This window comes from Carassius auratus, chromosome 28 (genome assembly GCF_003368295.1).
Source record: "Carassius auratus strain Wakin chromosome 28, ASM336829v1, whole genome shotgun sequence".
In the NCBI taxonomy this organism is placed as follows: domain Eukaryota; kingdom Metazoa; phylum Chordata; class Actinopteri; order Cypriniformes; family Cyprinidae; genus Carassius; species Carassius auratus.
In genome coordinates, this window is record NC_039270.1 from 9,022,898 (window position 1) to 9,041,283 (window position 18,386).

At 35.4% G+C, this 18,386-nt stretch overlaps 2 protein-coding genes across 2 annotated transcripts in view; one reads left to right on the forward strand and one right to left on the reverse strand.

Annotated features, from left to right (window-relative positions):
• ppp1r9ba (protein phosphatase 1, regulatory subunit 9Ba) overlaps positions 1-8,306 on the forward strand; it is a 41,384-nt gene extending 33,078 nt beyond the window's left edge. Inside the window, exons 7-11 of the mRNA XM_026207625.1 lie at positions 1,753-1,896; positions 2,731-2,784; positions 2,884-3,113; positions 3,299-3,395; positions 5,598-8,306. Coding sequence (XP_026063410.1) covers positions 1,753-1,896; positions 2,731-2,784; positions 2,884-3,113; positions 3,299-3,395; positions 5,598-5,651 — 579 coding nt within the window. The 3' untranslated portion in view covers positions 5,652-8,306. The remainder of the gene's footprint in view (positions 1-1,752; positions 1,897-2,730; positions 2,785-2,883; positions 3,114-3,298; positions 3,396-5,597) is intronic.
• Positions 8,307-10,210: 1,904 nt separating this feature from the next.
• rapgefl1 (Rap guanine nucleotide exchange factor (GEF)-like 1) overlaps positions 10,211-18,386 on the reverse strand; it is a 34,839-nt gene continuing 26,663 nt past the window's right edge. The window contains exons 13-15 of the mRNA XM_026207626.1: positions 17,182-17,246; positions 15,939-15,993; positions 10,211-11,380 (exon numbers count right to left, since the gene is read on the reverse strand). Of these exons, the coding sequence (XP_026063411.1) occupies positions 11,256-11,380; positions 15,939-15,993; positions 17,182-17,246 (245 nt within the window). The 3' untranslated portion in view covers positions 10,211-11,255. The remainder of the gene's footprint in view (positions 11,381-15,938; positions 15,994-17,181; positions 17,247-18,386) is intronic.

Here is an 18,386-nt window from a genome sequence, read left to right on the forward strand (position 1 = left end):
AATATTTTTTACTAGTGACAGATTAAATTGATCAAAAGTGACAGTAAAGACATTTATAATGTTAAAAGATTTCTATTTCAAATACATGTTGTCTTTTTGAACTTTATATTTACCAAGGAATCCTGAAAAGAAAATGCATGTAAGAAATAATTATTTTAATAATCAGTGTATTAAAACGATTTCTGAAGGACCATGTGACTGATGGCTGGCGTGATGATGCTGAAAATTCATCTTTTGGAACACAGGAATAAATTAAACATTTTTAAAATATAATCAAATGTCAAAGTTATTTTAAAATGTTATAATATTTCACAATCTTACTGTCATGATTAAATTTTTTTCATCACATAAATACAGCTTTTGTGAGCGTAAGACTAATTAAAAAGCAAAACAAAATTAATAAGTAAAATAAATGGTCATATCTATAATTAAATATATAATAAGTAAGTATTTATATTCATAATTGTTCTTTTAGATTAAATATATAAATAAGTTATACATACATATTACATCATATAATAGTTTATTAACAATGCAGTGTTATGTAATTAATTCATACGAGTCAGACATTTTATAATAGTTCTTATTAATAGTTTTTCTGTACAAAATAAAGTGCAGAATAATATATGAATAACAATTGTTTAATCTGAAAAGAATCTTAAATCTATAACCAAAGTGTTTTGTAACTCAATCTGACAAAATGTAGGTTTTTGCTTTTGTGTTTTTTTTTTTTTTACAATTTCACAATTGTTATTATTTTTTTCTAAGAATTTTCTATTCATTTTGTGTCATTTGCTCAAGTGACAATTACAGGAAATGACATTTTATATATGTTAACTTAAGATACTGTAGTAAATAGATTATCACTCTTTTCTTGTAAATAATAGTTATTGTGATACTCAGAAATACTCACAAATAGACCGACTGCAAAGGTCATTATTAATAAAAAAAAATGATTCTCTGAAGGAATCACGCTGTTGACCAGCGATTCTCTCGTGACGTGTGTCATTAACTCTGGTTCTTAGCCTGATAAGAGTTTACTCTGCGTTCACTCATCCAGACAGGAAGTCATTGTGTGGGAGTTTGTCCCATCTTGCAGGGGAAGTCCATTGTTAAAAGGATGTTTGTGCTAGTGGTGGATTTGCAGTTGCTCTCAGGGAGTGTTGGGTGTACAACGGCCTTTTGAGGTCAGAGTAATTGCAGTTTTAGGATGTGGAGAACATGTTGGATGCTTTATCTCAGATGTGTTGGGACATGTTTCCATGGGGGTGTTGCTCAGAAATTCCTCGGAGACTTTATATGTTTGTTTATGGTCCAAGATAATCCCAACAGCTCTCGAATCATTTCAAATGTGGCACATCGGCGTATCACACGGTTGCCGTTCCCTCAGTTTGCTCTTATCTGCCTTTGCTTCATCTTCCAGCAGCTGCAGAGTCAATTCAAAATGGTGGTTGGCCAGTCCCAGGGTTTGTTTGTTTTTTGCAGTGTCCTGGCATGTGTTTTTCCCTTGATCCACTGGGTTTCTGCCTAGCTTAACTCTGACATCTAGTGGTTAATGTTACTAACACACAGTACATAACCAAAGTCATTTAAGTCAAGAAACCGTATCAAACATCTCATACAGAAACGTCTTTAGCTTCTAAATCCATAAATTGATTAAGGCCAGATATACAAATCTTAAACTGAAAACTTAAAAACAGTATGTTTCAATATCCATCTCTTTTTCTTCCTCAATTGCTTGTCGGTGTTCAGACGGGTGAATATGCCACCGATGAAGAAGAAGAGATGAGTCTCATGTTTCCTAACGCCATCGAGGTGTTCGAGCTGGCGGAGAATGAAGACATGCTCTCTCCTGTGGAGATGGACCCAGAGAAACTTGCACACAAGTTTAAGGAGGTTAGTGGGACACACAAGAAAACCTGTAAAGCCGAACACACATAAACACATTACCATAAAAATATGCAAATCTGTTCATGCTGGCATTACTTACATTGATTTGCATGTTTGAAATTAACTGGGAATGCACTGATGATAAACCAATAGCGACAATACCAATAGCTGATCATTTTTTTTAAATGATAATTAATGGCTCTTTTAATTATAATTAAAAGTTATGATAGTTTTTAGCTATTTATTTCACACTAAAGCTCCAATATAAAAGTGTCGGGCTATATCAATGATTATTTATTTATCTGTTTGTTTGTTTGATTATTGAAGTACATTTCACAAGAAAATACTATTTCAGTATTTCAGTTTTCTGCTGCTTTGTTTTGTTTGTTAATTAAAAAAATACAATCATCCACCCCGTCTCAATATATAGAATTGTTTACTTCAGTGTAGAATTTTAATAGAATTCACGTGCCAAAATGTTATTAACAGATTAAAAGACAGATCTCCATTTAGTGTTTGAAAAACAAACATACTATGTGTGTGTGTGTGTGTGTGTGTGTGTGTGTGTATATGTTTATATTATATTTATATATTTATATACACATATATGCATACTATATACTATATTTAAAAAACAATATACTGTTTAAATTATCTGCTTCTAGTATTGAGAAAATAAATAATAATTATTTCTTATATAATTATGGTCCTTTTAATAAGTCTTAATAGTCCCAAAATAAATTAGAATATAATTTACATTTCATTCGAATTGGTTTGTAAATTTGTATCTGCATGTACTCAATAATGAAGAGAAATGTCCATCCATCTCTGTGTCTCCAGCTCCAGATAAAACATGCTGTGACCCAGGCTGAGATCCAGCAGCTCAAGAAGAAGGTACGTCGTTTTCTTTGCTTGCTTTAAATGTAAGCTTTCAGAATAACGAACATTTGTATGAGATCTTTAACCAACCTTTATTTACCCTTGTCTCTGTAGCTGGCTCACGCTGAGCAGGATAAGCAGCGCTGGCGGATGGAGAGGGCTCAGCTGGAGCAGACGGTGAGAGAGAATAAGGAGCGGATGGAGAAGCTGGAGGGCTATTGGATGGAGGCTCAGAGCTTGTGTCAAGCGGTGGATGAGCACCTGAAAGAGACGCAGACGCAGTACCAGACGCTGGAGCGCAAGTACAGCAAAGCCAAACGCCTCATCAAAGAGTACCAGCAGAAGTGAGTGCAGAGGACTGGGGATATTAACAAGACAAGACTCAATATAATGAGTTTAATCAGAGTCACAAAACAACATATGCATGTGTGTGGGGTTTGTGGTCGAAAGAATTAGACAAACTCCTTCATGGGAGCTAGCGAAAGGGTTTTAAACCATGTTGTGCATATGTGTGTGTGTTGTAATGCAGAGAGATTGAGTATTTGAAGAAGGAGACGGCCCAGCGCAGAACACAAGAGGAGTCAGAGGCCAGCCACAAGGTGGAGACAGAAAACCTCCAGGAGAAGGTGCGTTTGGACACCAGTGTGTCCAGAAACAGTTTGCTCTTATTACTGTAGCTCACACACTGTCAGGGATGTAACCATTCACTCAAGTCACCATTCGATATAATTCACAAAACTGATTTCACAATGCGATTTTCTCACAATTTAGTTTTTTAAGACAAATTAGAAATTAAAATGCGCCCTCTTATTATTTCTTAGACACAATTGCTAAACATTTCTTCGTGAGATTTAAATATAATAAAAGTAAATTGTAATTTTAAAACAAACCCGAAAACAAATGAGTGACACAAATGAAAGAAATCTGGTGATATAAACAAAGTAAGGCTTTGTTTGTGCTTCCACTATATTTGAATCATTATCCAAACAAAGATGCTGCATACTTACAACATGAGCAGATTTTAATCTAAAATAGATTGTATATTTTGAAGCAAAAAAAAAAAAAACTTTTTAAAGACAGTCAGTTCCCCTCAGAGATCCATTCATATAAACTTACAGTCCCACCCCCAATTGTGTCACGATTCATTTAACATCTCAACTGATTTGAATCGTTGTATATTTGTATTGATTTTCGACCGGCTCAGGGTTCATTGTGACCCACAAGGGTGAATGCGAATACTAGTTTTATTTTATGTGTATTAGCGGTAGATTCTTTTATTTGTATTTAAATCTTTAAACAGACAGGCGCCCACTTATATATCGAGCTTTCTGTCTATGCATAATCCATCGCGATCCCTCAGATCTCAGATCAGAGGTTGTTGACTGTTCCTAGGGTAAGAATAAATCTGAGAATTGATCCGGCTTTTTCAGTAGTTGTACCAAAACTGTGGAACAGCCTCAAGGGTTCAAACACTTTCTGATCTTAAATCTTAAATCCTCGTTTCCACCGCAGGAACTAAGGGACTTTGGGCCGGTACGTTGTGAGTTTCCAATGCAGGAACCAGGATCTAAATAAAGTTTTGGGTAAAAATGTAGTAGTACTACTAGTATTGGTAGTACCAGCAGTTCCACTGGCGAAGTAGTACCATAGACTGTATAAAAACAAGGACTTAGTGTCCGTGATGTCACCCATAGGTTTCAGAAGAGCGTTTTTGAAGCTTAAAGTGGGTGGAGCCGGCTGTCACCATTTTGGCAGCGCGTCACTCACGGAGAATTGAAAATGGGCAAAGAGGTAGTAGCTGGTTGCTGAAGCCACACCCACTTAGTTTGACGGTGGTGACATCAGCTGCAATCCACCTGTCACTCAAGTGGCCGCGCCCTTAATTATGCAGAACTTTAATGTTGTTTTAATAATATAAATTATTAATATAAATGGATGAGTTATTAATCTAACAGGTAATCTTTGGTCTTCATTCAATTAATCTATTAATATGTTAAAATGAAAAAGAGGCAATACTGTTTGATGTAATATTATGTTTCATTGTAATGTATGTACGTTCCCTGAACTACATTTCCACAGCTATTAATATGTTTCAATGAAACCGAAAAGAGGTAGTGGTGTTTGATATCATATTTCATGTAAAGGAAGGAAAAGTGAGGAAAATTGCATTAGTCAATGCGAGCTGACTGATGTTATCAAGTGGACTGCCGTTTGCAGAATTACTGGTTTCACGTCATCCCGTCCGCGGGAGATCACACTCCTGAGTCAAACTTCCCAAGCCCAATCTACTTATGACGCAAGTCCAAATTTTGCGTACATTATATTAAGAAATACGCGCAGACCTACATCACCAGATTATTTGTCTATTCTTCTCGGAACTTTAGACCGCGATGGAATGCAGTTGTTCTGCAAATTGTTCCAGTTAATTTCGGTGGAAAAGTGGCTTGAGTTGAAAACTTGTTTTTCTTGTCTTGTAATGTATTGTAGAGATTCATGTAATCTCCTTCAAAGAAACTGTTTTGTTCTAGTTGTCAACAGTACAGCACTTTGGTCAACTTTTATTTATTTAAAATTGTGCTTTAGAAAATAAACCTGAACTTGAAGCGAACATCACTATTATTAATCCTATTTTGACTTGAGCGCGTCGTGCATGATGTCATGCAAGATGTACACACAACAGTCCAAAAAATTTTCGTATCGCGTATTTGGTGAACATTTTCAAAAACATTAACCCCAAAATTTTTAACAGTTATGTATGCATTTAAAGATAAAAACAGTCGTTTAAAACGGTCGATATTAAGTGTAACTTCCCTCTGTTTCCATCGCAGATTACTGACTTGGAGTCAAAGGTTGGCGCTCTGAAGAGCTTGGAGCCGTCGTAAACCTTCCTCTGTGGAAATGACGGAGAGAACGACAGAAACGCCTTGAACTCCGCCCACTCTACCCTCCGACCACATTTTCCCTCCATGGCCTGAAGAGCCTGATGGACTACAGGAAACATGCCGAGGGGATGTTACCGGGGACAAAGAGGGGACAAAACACACTGTACCAGACGCCTGAGGGACGGCCATCAGGAGGCCCTTTTTATAGTCATTTAATCATGTTCTCCGTTTCTTTTTAAGCGCCCTTAAAGGTATTATGAGCCTCTCTGCTCTCGGCAGGAATGTAAAACCTCTTCGTTAATAAACGTTCACTCACGTGCTTGCAGGAGAAAAGCTGGTTAAAGACGGCACGGATGCCCACACGCACCCTTAATAAGTGTAGGACTGGAGCGAGAGGCGGCCTGTATAGCAGTGACTGACAAGAGGACTGTCTGTATATATTCTGCCATATATTTAAATATTAAAACCGCTTAAGCAATGTGCCGGGGGGGGAGGAGAAGGGGTAAGGGCTTTCTTTACTTTTCAAGTCTAGACAAATCATACAGTGAAAATGAATCAATCTTTGCATGGCAAAAGAGAGGGTTTTTTAGGACAAAATTGGAAAACGGTGTGAAAAGTGTAGCGTTAGTAGAGTTAGCGTTCAGGGGCTTCTCATGTTTGCTTTCTGTGTAAAGACGTGTCAATGGAAGTAGAATGAATAGGGGCTTATGGGTGATGTTTCTTCATTAGGAGAAGCATCACGTTGTGATTGTGGTTAGGTGGCGCAGTGCTCGTGTGCCTCGGTCAACCCTGCAGTGTCGTCCGACTCTGTGACGTGACAGAGGAAGACTTCTGCATCAATCAGAAATATGGCCTTGTTTAATTGCTACCCGAAACCTTTCACCAGCCCTCTGTGTTTAAGCAGGCTTGTAGTGTGTTTACTCCAATGAGCCACAGTAAGTGCACTACAGAGAGTCCAGGAGAATCCTAAAGTTTTCCGCTTAATTCCTCCTCTGTCTGATTCATTCAGTATTATCATTCCATATGATGTGGGATCTCCTTTAAGTTGGTTTGTGGTGTTATAAGCCACCTTTGTCTTCGTTATGCCGTGTTATAAGTGTTTTTGTTGTTTATTGTACTCCTGGGAAAACTGGAATTCTGACACAGGAATTTGAGACCTCGATTATATGTCCTCTTTTTCAAATCAAATCCACAGATGATCTCAAGTTTGGCATGTTAGAGACACCGAGCCTCATTGATAGGACACAAGCAGAATTAAGCGTCGAAATGTTCATTAAAGCACTCTTGGGGGCCGTTCACACAGAACAGAACAGAACGCCTTCTGTGTGAACGGCCCTCAGTCTGTGGAGCGCAGATGATTTTCTTTAACTGACGCAGATAGTTGTGTCTTGTTCTCACTGTTGGGCCTCTTTACATCAACCATAATAATGAAAGAGAATCAAGTTGTTTTTTTCTTGGCTCAGTATTGAAAACCTTAGAGCATTGGAGTTCTTCCCATTTCCCTCTCTAAAGTGTTTAAGTCTTGTTCAGCTTTTTACGAACTATTACCATTTTGCGTGGTTTTCAAAACGTTTCCCTTTAACTATGACAAGTCATTTGCAGTTTTTTGGTTGAAATGTTGATAAAGCAGCAGGGTAAGTGTTTCTTGAAACGATGGTAGGAACATAATAGGAATCGTTAAACCATTAATATTCTGCCGCTAACTTATTTTGAACGTCAGTCATCGAAAACTGCAATTAGACTGACTTTATGTCTGACTTTCATTGTCATAGTCACCTAAAATCATTTTTCAAGTAAGCGAGAGTAAGCACTGACTGGAAATGATTTTCTCGCTCCATTAAATATGGGACTTTTATCTCATTGACTCTTACAACTAAGGAAGCCCACTGGGTTGACAAGGATGTGCTGTGTATAGTTGTGTTTTCAGTGAGCCTCTGTTTGCTGAAATGTAATGTGCTGGCTAGTGCACAACGACCTTGTGTACGGATGTCCAGAGGTGACACAGTTGAAACATAGACACATTCATTTCATATTCCCGTGCGTCTCACTGTAGAAACGAGCAAACTGGGTTTTTATGGAGGTAACGGACACTTTGAATCATTTAAACGCTTTTAAATTTGACATTTTAGCTTAGCTTAGCTTAGCTTAGCTGCTGCCTTTAATGAAATGAATTTGCTTCCATGTACAGGAAAGAGGTCTGTGTTTTTCTCCTCACTTGCTGGTGTAATAGTTAGTTCCTCTTTATTTTCGGTGTCCTATGTTGTATTAAAATCTAATAATAAAATGAGTACAAAATAACATGTTTAAAGAGGTTACATTACAGTGTCGTTAAACAAGCAGCAATTTGCTTGGCTCTATATCGGAGGGGGGAAAAAGTGTCAACAAATGCCACAATTGTAATTTGATTGCCAAATTGATGATATTAGCGCATTTGTCTGACACCTAACATGAAGCAGGAACGCCGATTTTATAGTTGTTTCACGAACTGGGCTCCATTTCCTCTGTAGGCTGCTCTTTAGTTCCTTTCTTAACCCTGCTGTGTAAATTGCTACAACATGAACCAGAGGAAGATGTTCTCCATTTGAAGTAAGCATCATCATGTTCAATAACTGCACAAGTACTGTCATAATAAATACAGAAATGTGCTGAGCAAGATTGAAATTGTGTCTTTTTTTGTTTCTTTGTGAAAGTCGAAGTGCAAGTGGGTTTACAATGCTGAGCAATTGCTGTTAGGTTTTAAGTTAAAATTAGTACTGTCAGACAGACGCATCCAAAATAAAAGTTTTGTTTACATATGTGTGTGTACTGTGTATATTATGTATATATAAATACAAAAAATGCATGTATACATTTAACAAAAATGTTTATATATTAAATGTATTTATATAAAATATAAGAATAAGAATATATATATATATATATATATATATATATATATACGTAAATATTTTAAAAATACTCTGTGTATGTACTTATATATTCACAGTACACAAACATAATATTAACATATTTAACAATTAAAAATTGTATTTAACAATTAAAAACATTTAACAATTAAAAAATGTATTTTGGATGTGATTAATCGCAATTAATCATTTGAATGCACTAGTTAAAATGAGTTGTATCTTATAGCACTTAGCAATATTGATACATTGAAAAATTATTATTCTTTCCTTCATTATATATATATATATATATATATATATATATATATATATATATATATATATATATATATGTCTACAGCACAAAAACGATGCAGAAAACTTGAAACAAATTGTATTTATATTTGTTAAATGGATCCAAGCTACTCCACTATTTGTTAAGAAAAAGATGGCCTTCGTTGTGATTTTAAAGAAATCAGAGTCAATTTTTTACAATGAATAAAACGGTCTGAATGGTTCTTGTGTGAAATTGGAGCGATCTGACTGCAGCAGATTCAAATGTTACAGTCGGAACAAGTCACAGTTAGGCTTATTGAATAAACCGGCCTTGTTTGACTGGAAAGAAGAAATGATAGTAATAACCAATAATGATTGAGAATCACATAATTTTAAAACCTTTTGCTAGAAAGATTTTTTTTTTTCATTCTTGCACCCTGTGCACAAACACACGTAGTGAGGCAGAACGTCTGGAGAGCTCATCACAAGAGGCTTTATTTTAGATGCATCTTTGACTCATGTCAAGAAAAGGGGGCGGGGCGATATTGCATGCCCTGCCCTCCGTATCTTCCACTGGACATGTCTGAGTTTTAGATAATCGCACTGTAAACACGGACTTCTGTACAAAACCAAAAGAACAACAAGAGAATACCCGCTTTAAAAAGATCAAATAAAAACAAATGAGAAACTTTGACCAAATAAAAACAGCAAAATCCAACTAAACCACCTACATGCTGTACAATTCATCCATTGCAGACAGAAAATCTACGCAACCAAAACAGAGGATATGTACAGGTCATCTGTAATGGATAAGAAATGATATCAAACAGAAATGACAAAAACCAGTGAATATGCTATACAATACTTTCATCGCAAACCACAGACTCTGTCTGGGCCGTCGCCTTTTAAACTGTACACGTACATTTCTTTTTCTCAGATTTACAAAACAAATATTCTTCTTGAGAGTCCATCTCATAGCTCTTACATAAAATAGAGTCATATTCATATTTATTTTTGCTATTTACATGAAGTATGTACAGTGCAGCCTTACAGGCCGTCCCTTGTGTGACCTCAGGAGGAGATCCTGAGAGAGTCCGATCCAAGACAAGTCGTCCCGTACAGAGCCCGTTTACAGCTTGGGTGCAAATAAACACTTTTCCAGTTAGGAGGATTATTTAACTTCCCACCAGGCCCTTTCAACAAAACACAAAGGGCAGACTGAAAACAAGTGCTTGACCAAGTAAAGCTCGAGCTGAAATGAAGCTGGGCCATCAACGCTAGATTACATTGAATAAGTGGTTCTGTTCAAAAAAAAGAAAAAAAAAAAGAATACCGCATTTGGTCCATTTATACATCTATATATACCTTTTTTTTTTTTTTTTTTTTTTTTTTTGGTCCATCACTAATTTTTAATATATTAACAGCTATGTTAAATTTGGCTTCTACACTACAAAAAAATATATATATATATATATATATATAATTTTATATATCTTCTTTTTTCTATGCATAAGTCATTAAAACAAGATAAATGTAATCAAATAATATATTAATATTCCTAATCTGAATAAAGTTCAAGGCTTGTTTTCTGAGTATACATCTATATTTTGTTTTTACTCTACCGTCTCTTCTTGTTTTAAGCATAAATCTAACCAAATGTTTTATATATTTTATATTTAATATTTAAGACATATATTAAATAATACATTTCCTCAATTTGAAATATTAAACGTTTTATTACTTTATGCAATTTTGTTTCTAGAAAAAAAAAAGAGAAATATTGCTATAAATAGATTTTTTGCAGTTTATATGTTCTTATCCATTTAATTTATCATCCAGTTGAAGTGTTTTTCTTATGACTTGATCATTGAACTAAAGAACATCCTGTACGTTGGAGCTGGTCTTGGATTCAGGACTCATTTTTGATGGCTGGGGATCCATATCGAACATCTAATGCACAGGGTCGCAGTAAGTGCCAATGTTGGCAGGGGAGGAGGGAAGACCGAAGGTCAGATTGTCTCATGTATTTTAGGGTCATGAATGTCCAAAATGCAGTCTGTGTTTCTGAAGGCCCGGATGACAAACTGTACAGCTTAAGCTTATTCCGGTTTGGTTCAGTTCAACTGATGGCAGTGCAATCAGGACAGGTTTCCCTTCAGTTGTGAACAGCGATTAAAAAATAAAAATAAACAGTAGAAATGAATCCAGACCACTATGTGTGGTCATAATTAACATTGACACAGAATAAGCCACTATAAACACAATTCACACCATTTTCCTTAAAGAAAGTTCCTGGTTCGATGATTCGGAGGCGGAGCCGGAGATGATTGACAGCCCAGCTGGGTTGATCTACCACAATGGAGAACGAAGGGTTGGGAGTGTGGGTTTATTTGGCGGGAACAAGAGGTTTTGTAGATATGGCTTGTAGGTTGGCTTGGTCCCGTCACATGTCTTTAGGCTCCATCTTGCTGGACATCTCAAAAAGCAGGTTCTGATTGTCGATGACCTGCAGCTGCCGCACATACGCTTTCGTCTGGAGGTGAGAGGGGGACGGCTCGGCCTCCATCACTGTGAGACAGACAGAAGGAGAAAAAGAAAACAATTAAATCCAAAGAAACGCTGAAGTCACAAAATCTGACTGATTTGATGCTCAATTATCATCAGTAATTATTGGTGCTCAATTGTTAAAAATGGTTCTTATTATGATAAATGTTGAAAATGTTATATACTTGTATATATTTATATGGTGAAAATCATGATGCATTTTTTCAGGATTCTTTAATGAACAGAAAATCCAAGAGAACTATTTTTGAAATGTGTGACACTGAACCACAAACTTTCACAATTTCACAATTTTTTTTGAAATTGAGATTTATACATCATCTTAAAGCTGAATAAATAAGCTTACATACCAATATTTGGTCGAGATATTCAACTATTTGAATTTCTGGAATCTACGGATGTAAAACAAAGCAAAAAATATCACTAATCAAAAATTTTAGTTTTAATATATTTATGGCAGGACATAAACTAAATTTATTCATGTAACGGGAATTGTACTTAATATTCTAATAATTGTATATTAGAATATATTAGATAATTTTGACCCATTCAATGTATTGTTGGCTATTGCTACAAATATACCTATGGTTTTTATGACTGGTTTTGTGGTCCAGAGTCAAATATTAATATTTTTAGCATTACAGATGTCTTTAATGTATTTTGTCCTTGTGGAATATTTGTTTAATTTATATTATAATAGGAAAGAAAAAAAGACCATTTTAAATTGCAATACTATTTTACAATATTACCGGTTTTGCTGTATTTCTGTTCAATAAATAACAGCCTGGATGAGCATAAAATAAATCTTTAAAAATAGGCATTTTTGATTATTCCCAACTGGTAGTGTTAATGAATATTAATAATGCAACTATTAAACACTAACAAATAACATCACTCTGCATGTCTTCAAAACATATGTTGTGTTCAGGTAAAGAAGTGTCATAGATGCAGATGACAGAATTGTAACTCTTTATAATTATTACATTGACAGCATCCTCCAACTACTGTAACTACTGTAAACTGCAGAGGAGTAAAAATGTAGTGATGTATTGATCGAGGTGATACTGAGACTGACCATATGGTGGCGTGGTAGAGATACCGCTCGTGTCCAGCTAACCCGACTTCACACACACACACACACACACACACACAGCATCCGCTGCTAAGCCATACTTTAAAAAACACTGCAAGAAGAGAGTAAGTGAGAGGAGGAGGAGGAAGGAAAACAGCTCTTTCAGGAGCTATGAATAGCTGCACATTGTCCTCTCTGATCTCAAGAAAAAAACCTCCCTGTCTCTGCATCAGATTCAGCTGTCACTCAGGTTACAGCGAGACAGATGCTACTGCAAACCTATGCTGCTAGAATCATTAGTTCAAAAAGATCACTTTCAAATAAATACTGTGCTTTAGCAATTTCTGTTCATTAAAAAAACCTGACAAAAATAAATGCATCAAGGTTTCCACAAAAATACGAAGCATCACAACAGTTTTCAACAGTGATTACAATAAAAAAAATGTTTCTTGAACAGCAAATCAGCATATTATAATGATTTCTGAAGGAGCATGAGACAGAATATTCAGAAAATTACTGTTTTACTGTATTTATGATTTGAAAAATGCAGCCTCATGAAAGTCTTCTCTCAAAAAGTTTTTTTTTTTTTATCATATCGACCCCAAACTTTAAACCGTAGTGTGCATTTATCTTGTGTGGAGGATGTTCTGTAACAAAGCCAGACAAAGATATTGATTAACAAAGATGACTTTTGCAATACTCTCTCATATCTCAGAAGAATGAATGAAGTAATGTTTCATTAACGCAACTTTTTTCCAGATATTTCCTAAAATAGCCTAGAATAACAAAAACTAAATGTAGACAGCAGATCCCAGATCATTCAGTTAGATACTGAAATGTGACCCGTTTGCTCATGAACGTCTTGGAGCAACACTGGAAACGGAGTTGATGTCCTCAGTGATTTTTCTTTTCTAACGATAAGAGATCATCTGCATCCTCCTTCCTTTGCCGCTTTGACAGCAGGAGCGCATTAGAGACAATTACGGAGTCATTAAGTCTCACATCCGAGCAGCTCCCCCAAAGTTCAAAGCCGGCGTCAGGGAAATGCAGTGCTCTTACAAATGTCAATGGCTGCAATGTCTCTATTGAAACTGATGCCCTCTGGCCTCGACACGTCACCAAATGAGCTTCAGACACCCTATAGAAATGCCACTGCAAATGGGATCCGGTTCTGTGGGCGACGGATGGAGCGTCACGCTACACCAGCATCAATCGAACGACAAAAATTCAACATAAATATTAGTGGTTTTATGTGTGATCACAAGGACGATGGACAGTGGTTTGGGGTGCATCTAAATTCGATTCTTTGCAGAGCATAGAGACAAATGGATTGTTCTAAAAAAGGCCACTTCTACACACTGGACTGAAAAAGTGCTGTGCGCTTGGCTGGCCATCAATCCCTCTAATGGAAATAGATGAGGGCAATCCACTCAGGTAGATGGAGGAAGAATGAGCCCTGATAATTACAGCCCTCATTCAGAGCCACAGACGGGAAAATAAGTGGCCTGACGCACGAGACCTGCTGATCCACAAACTGGAGACACACAGCACAGCAGCTACACCAGACTAAAATAACAGCCCAAAGGGCTTCTTTTCTTAGTGATTCACACTAACAAAAAAGAGGCCGACTCAGTTCTAGTGCTGCTAAAATATGGTGGAATATTAACAAAGCTGCTAGAGAGAAACACCTCTTATGCTAATAAATGGTATGATAATTCCAATAATATATGGTAGGTAATAAATACACTTTAATTTAAAAGTTCGAGCGCAGTAAGATTTGTTTATGTTCTTGAAAGAAGTCTCTTATTCTCACCAAGGCTGCATTACTTTAGTAAAAAAATAGAGTAAAAACTCTAATGTTATAAGTTGTTTTCTATTATTTATGTTTGTGTTCAGTGTTACCAATTCTAATATGCTGATTCAGTGCTAAAGAACCATTTCTTGTTATTACCCATAATTATGTTTTTAATATTGCTGATCATTTTTTTCTTTTGTTTCCAGGATTTTCAGGATTCTTTGATGAACAAAAACAGCTTTTTGTAACCGTGTACTGTAAACATCTACTAGAAACAATGTAAAAATGACAATTTTGTAGCAATTCAATTCATCCTTGTCGAATTAAAGTATTAATTTCCTTAGAAATAAATAAAAACCTTACTGTCCCAAAACTGTTCATCAAAAGTGTATAAAAGCACAGCTCCTATATACTCCTATATATAAAGTATCATATACTTTTATTTTTTACACCTTAAAATCTGTATTTTAAAATACTCATGTCTAAAAAGCTAATTGCCATACTAAGAGTTATGATATTTCATTTTCTAACTAGATTTCTTACTTTCTCCTGTCATAGTTTGTCCATTGAGTTAATAAGGATAATATGTTTTTTTAAGAAACTAAAAAGTCATGATTTTTTAAATTATTATTATTGTTCACTTCTGTTATAGAAGTGTCAATCCAAAAATCAATTTTTAAATAATAAATCGTAAATTGTGTTTACCCCTTGATGATCGCAGAAATGCAGGTTTCAGATAATCATGATAATGACAAAATGATGCATGACAACCTGAAAACAAACAGCTGCATGGAGAGGAAGGAAATGTTTTCTGCAGGGCGTGATGATGCAGAAGACGATCGAAAGGCTGTGTGGGTGTGTGCAGAGTCACGGCTGTTCTACCTCACAGAACGTCACGGTTACCATGGAAGCCATGTTTTGTTTGTGTGGTTGAGATTTGAATCTAGGGAGTCAAGATTCCACAGCGGAATCTTGCAAAACAGAATCTGATATTCAGCTAATCGCAATTTCAGAAAACAAATATGGACACCTAGTCCATATTCTGAACACCTAATGACAGCATCAAGACCAACACTAATGCCCAGCTACGAGGTGAATCACAGCATTGCAAACTTTTATTTGACAAATCTGATAAAAAAGACAAAAGAACTACACTTAGAACTACAGTCCCATGAAGCATTGTGAATGACATAACTGAATTAAAAACTATTCAGTGAAATCTGTTGATTTTCTATAGAAACCATCCAATATTTCAGTATTTTGAGAGCACAGGGAGACCAAGCTCATTTGGTGAGATTTGCTGGCCGCAGCTCTCTGATTGGTGGAATTTTATGCACAGCATCATGGGTAATGTTGTTTCTCGGCACACATCCTGCTGTTAAACATGATGATTATTTGAAAACGCTGAGGGCGTGTGTGTGTTCGTGTGTGTGTATTATGAAGCGGTGCCCTGTGGCTCGTGGCCCCGAGGGCTGTGCTGTCCCAAACAGATGGGCTGTGGCAGGGTGGAGCAGCAGTCTCCTAGAACTAATCCACTCAGACAGGTGTGTGTGTGTGTGTGTGTGTTCATATAGGTAGGTTGTTATGTTGGCGGGTGGAGACATGCTCTACTTTTGCACTAATCCTATTTGACAGGCCGATGTCTGTCTGTCTGAGTGTGTGTGTGTGTGTGTGTGTGTGTGTAGGAATACACATACCTAGCTGAGTGCTCCTATACCGCCTGATGCTTCGCACCATCTCAGCCACTTTGTGCTACAGAAAGAAAAAAAAAAGAGAGAGAGATTTGGTTGACAGTCATTGAGTGAATGGTATGCAGTTACAAAATAATGTATCTGTGGCCTCTAATTAACTGTACAGAATATGGTGTATTAATCAAAGTCTCAAATAATTTTTTATGATTATTTTAGTCATTTTGTTTTGAAAAGGAATGCACAATGAAAACAGTTTTTACTGCATTCATTACACCCTCATCAAGCTGATTTAAGAACAAAAGCCTAAAGCTGCATCAGTTTGATCAAAAAAACACTGGAAACAGTAATACTGTGAAATCTTATGACAATTTAAAAGTAGCTGTTTTCTATTGTAATATATTTTAAAATAAAATTTATTCCTGTGATGCAAAGCTGAATTTTCAGCAACACTGTTTTTGAAAACAATGTTGAAAAAAGTTCATATATTTGTGTGGAAAAAGATCAAATTAACAGCATTTTTTAGTCACATTATACATGTCTTTACTGTGACTTTTGATTGATTTCTTTAAATATAATAATAATAATAATAATAATAATAATCTTATTAGCCCCAAACATTTGAACAGTAGAGGATATACATATATATATATATATATATATATATATATATATATATATTTTTTTTTTTTTTTACACAGACATTATAAACAGTGGGAAACAATTAAACATGCTTAAAAGTTGATTATTCATTTTCATGCACAGCGGACTAAAATTAATATTCATGCGTGTTGTCACAACAAAAGGTATAGGGGGTCCTAATACATTAACATTTAGTCATTTTGCAGATCCTTTTACTAAAGTGACTTACAGATGAGGACAATAGAAGCAGATACTTTATAATGCTGTTATGACTGCAGTGTGGAAACATTAATGAAAAAAAACTGGAAATAGATTGGTTATCATTAAAAAAAAAAAAAGAACCAATTCCTATTTTCAATATTTAATTGAAAAAGTTAATAAAAAAAGTTATTGACCCTATTATTAAATAAAAATGAATAATTAATATATTCGTTTTAAATGAGGTTCCTTTCAGTGGTAGGATAAAGGTGACTGCTAGCCTGTAGAAATGACAATTAGCCTTTTTACGCATAACAGAAGTCTATGGTATGTCCTCATCTAAGTGTCTAAATAAATATGTGTGTGCATTAATGTAAGCACATCATTACTTCCATTATATATGCCAACTCACCATCTTTTCAAAATTAACCAGCTCCCCGTGGAAAGTCTTACAGCTCTCATGGAGGAAGGTCAGATCTGCGGAGAGAGAGAGAGAGCGAGAGAGTGAATGCACAATAAAGGGAACAGTTATGTAATGACATGTCATCATGCCATCACTCGCTCAGCCAGGCGTCTTCTCTCTGGCCGAGCTGAAGCTTGACGTGCACACGCAACATAAGAGAAAGAGAGAGAGTGAGCAGTCATCATGTCGTGATGAGTGATCTGTCAGTGCCTGGGCCAGGTCTGGTGAAAAAGAGAGAGAGGCAGGTAACATGAGAGGAGGAGTTAGAGACACTACATGCTGTCAGGATGACTGAGTAGAGAGAGAGAGAGAGAGAGGCCAATGTATCGGCTCATAAAAGTAATTATCTGCAGGCTTACAGTTTCACACGACTGTTTGAGGCCTGCAGTTCAGCATGAGCTCACCGTCTGTCTACTATATAGAGTTTTGTTAATAACCCAGACCAGTTTGAATTTAAGAAGGTGTATGTGTATAGAGCAGTGTTTTTATTGATAACTAAGGCTAAGAGGGAAAAGCCTTTGATAATATTGAACAAAATATAAAGTTCTCAAGTTCCTAAGAATTTTATATTTGCTTTGACAGCTACAGTAACTAAAAATTAATACATTTAAGTACTAAAAATGAGCAAAACCTTTTTCTTTTCTTTCTTTATTTTTTACATTTTAAATAAAAATTTTATATAAACATATACAATTTTAGATTTGTACAAAATTACTAAAACAATCTAAAACTAAAAACTGAAAATATAGAAATAAAAGCTAAATAAATATTGTAAATATTGTTTAAATAACACTGGTAAAGAATGTACAATTCATCAGGCAATTGTGGGACTCCACTGGTTCCCATTGGTCTGTTCGAACATAAATTAATTAGCATATTATTTCTCAACTTATTAACATTATATCTCAACTGGGGAAATAAACCATTATTTTTATTATTACTACTACTACTACTACTACTACATATACATTTTTATATATATATATATATATATATATATATATATATATATATATATATATATATATATATATATATATATATATATATATATATATATATATATATATATATATATATATATATATAATTTAAAATGTAAAAAGTACAATGCTTTTTCTCAGGCATGGCGATAAAGTTACCTAAATGTTGAG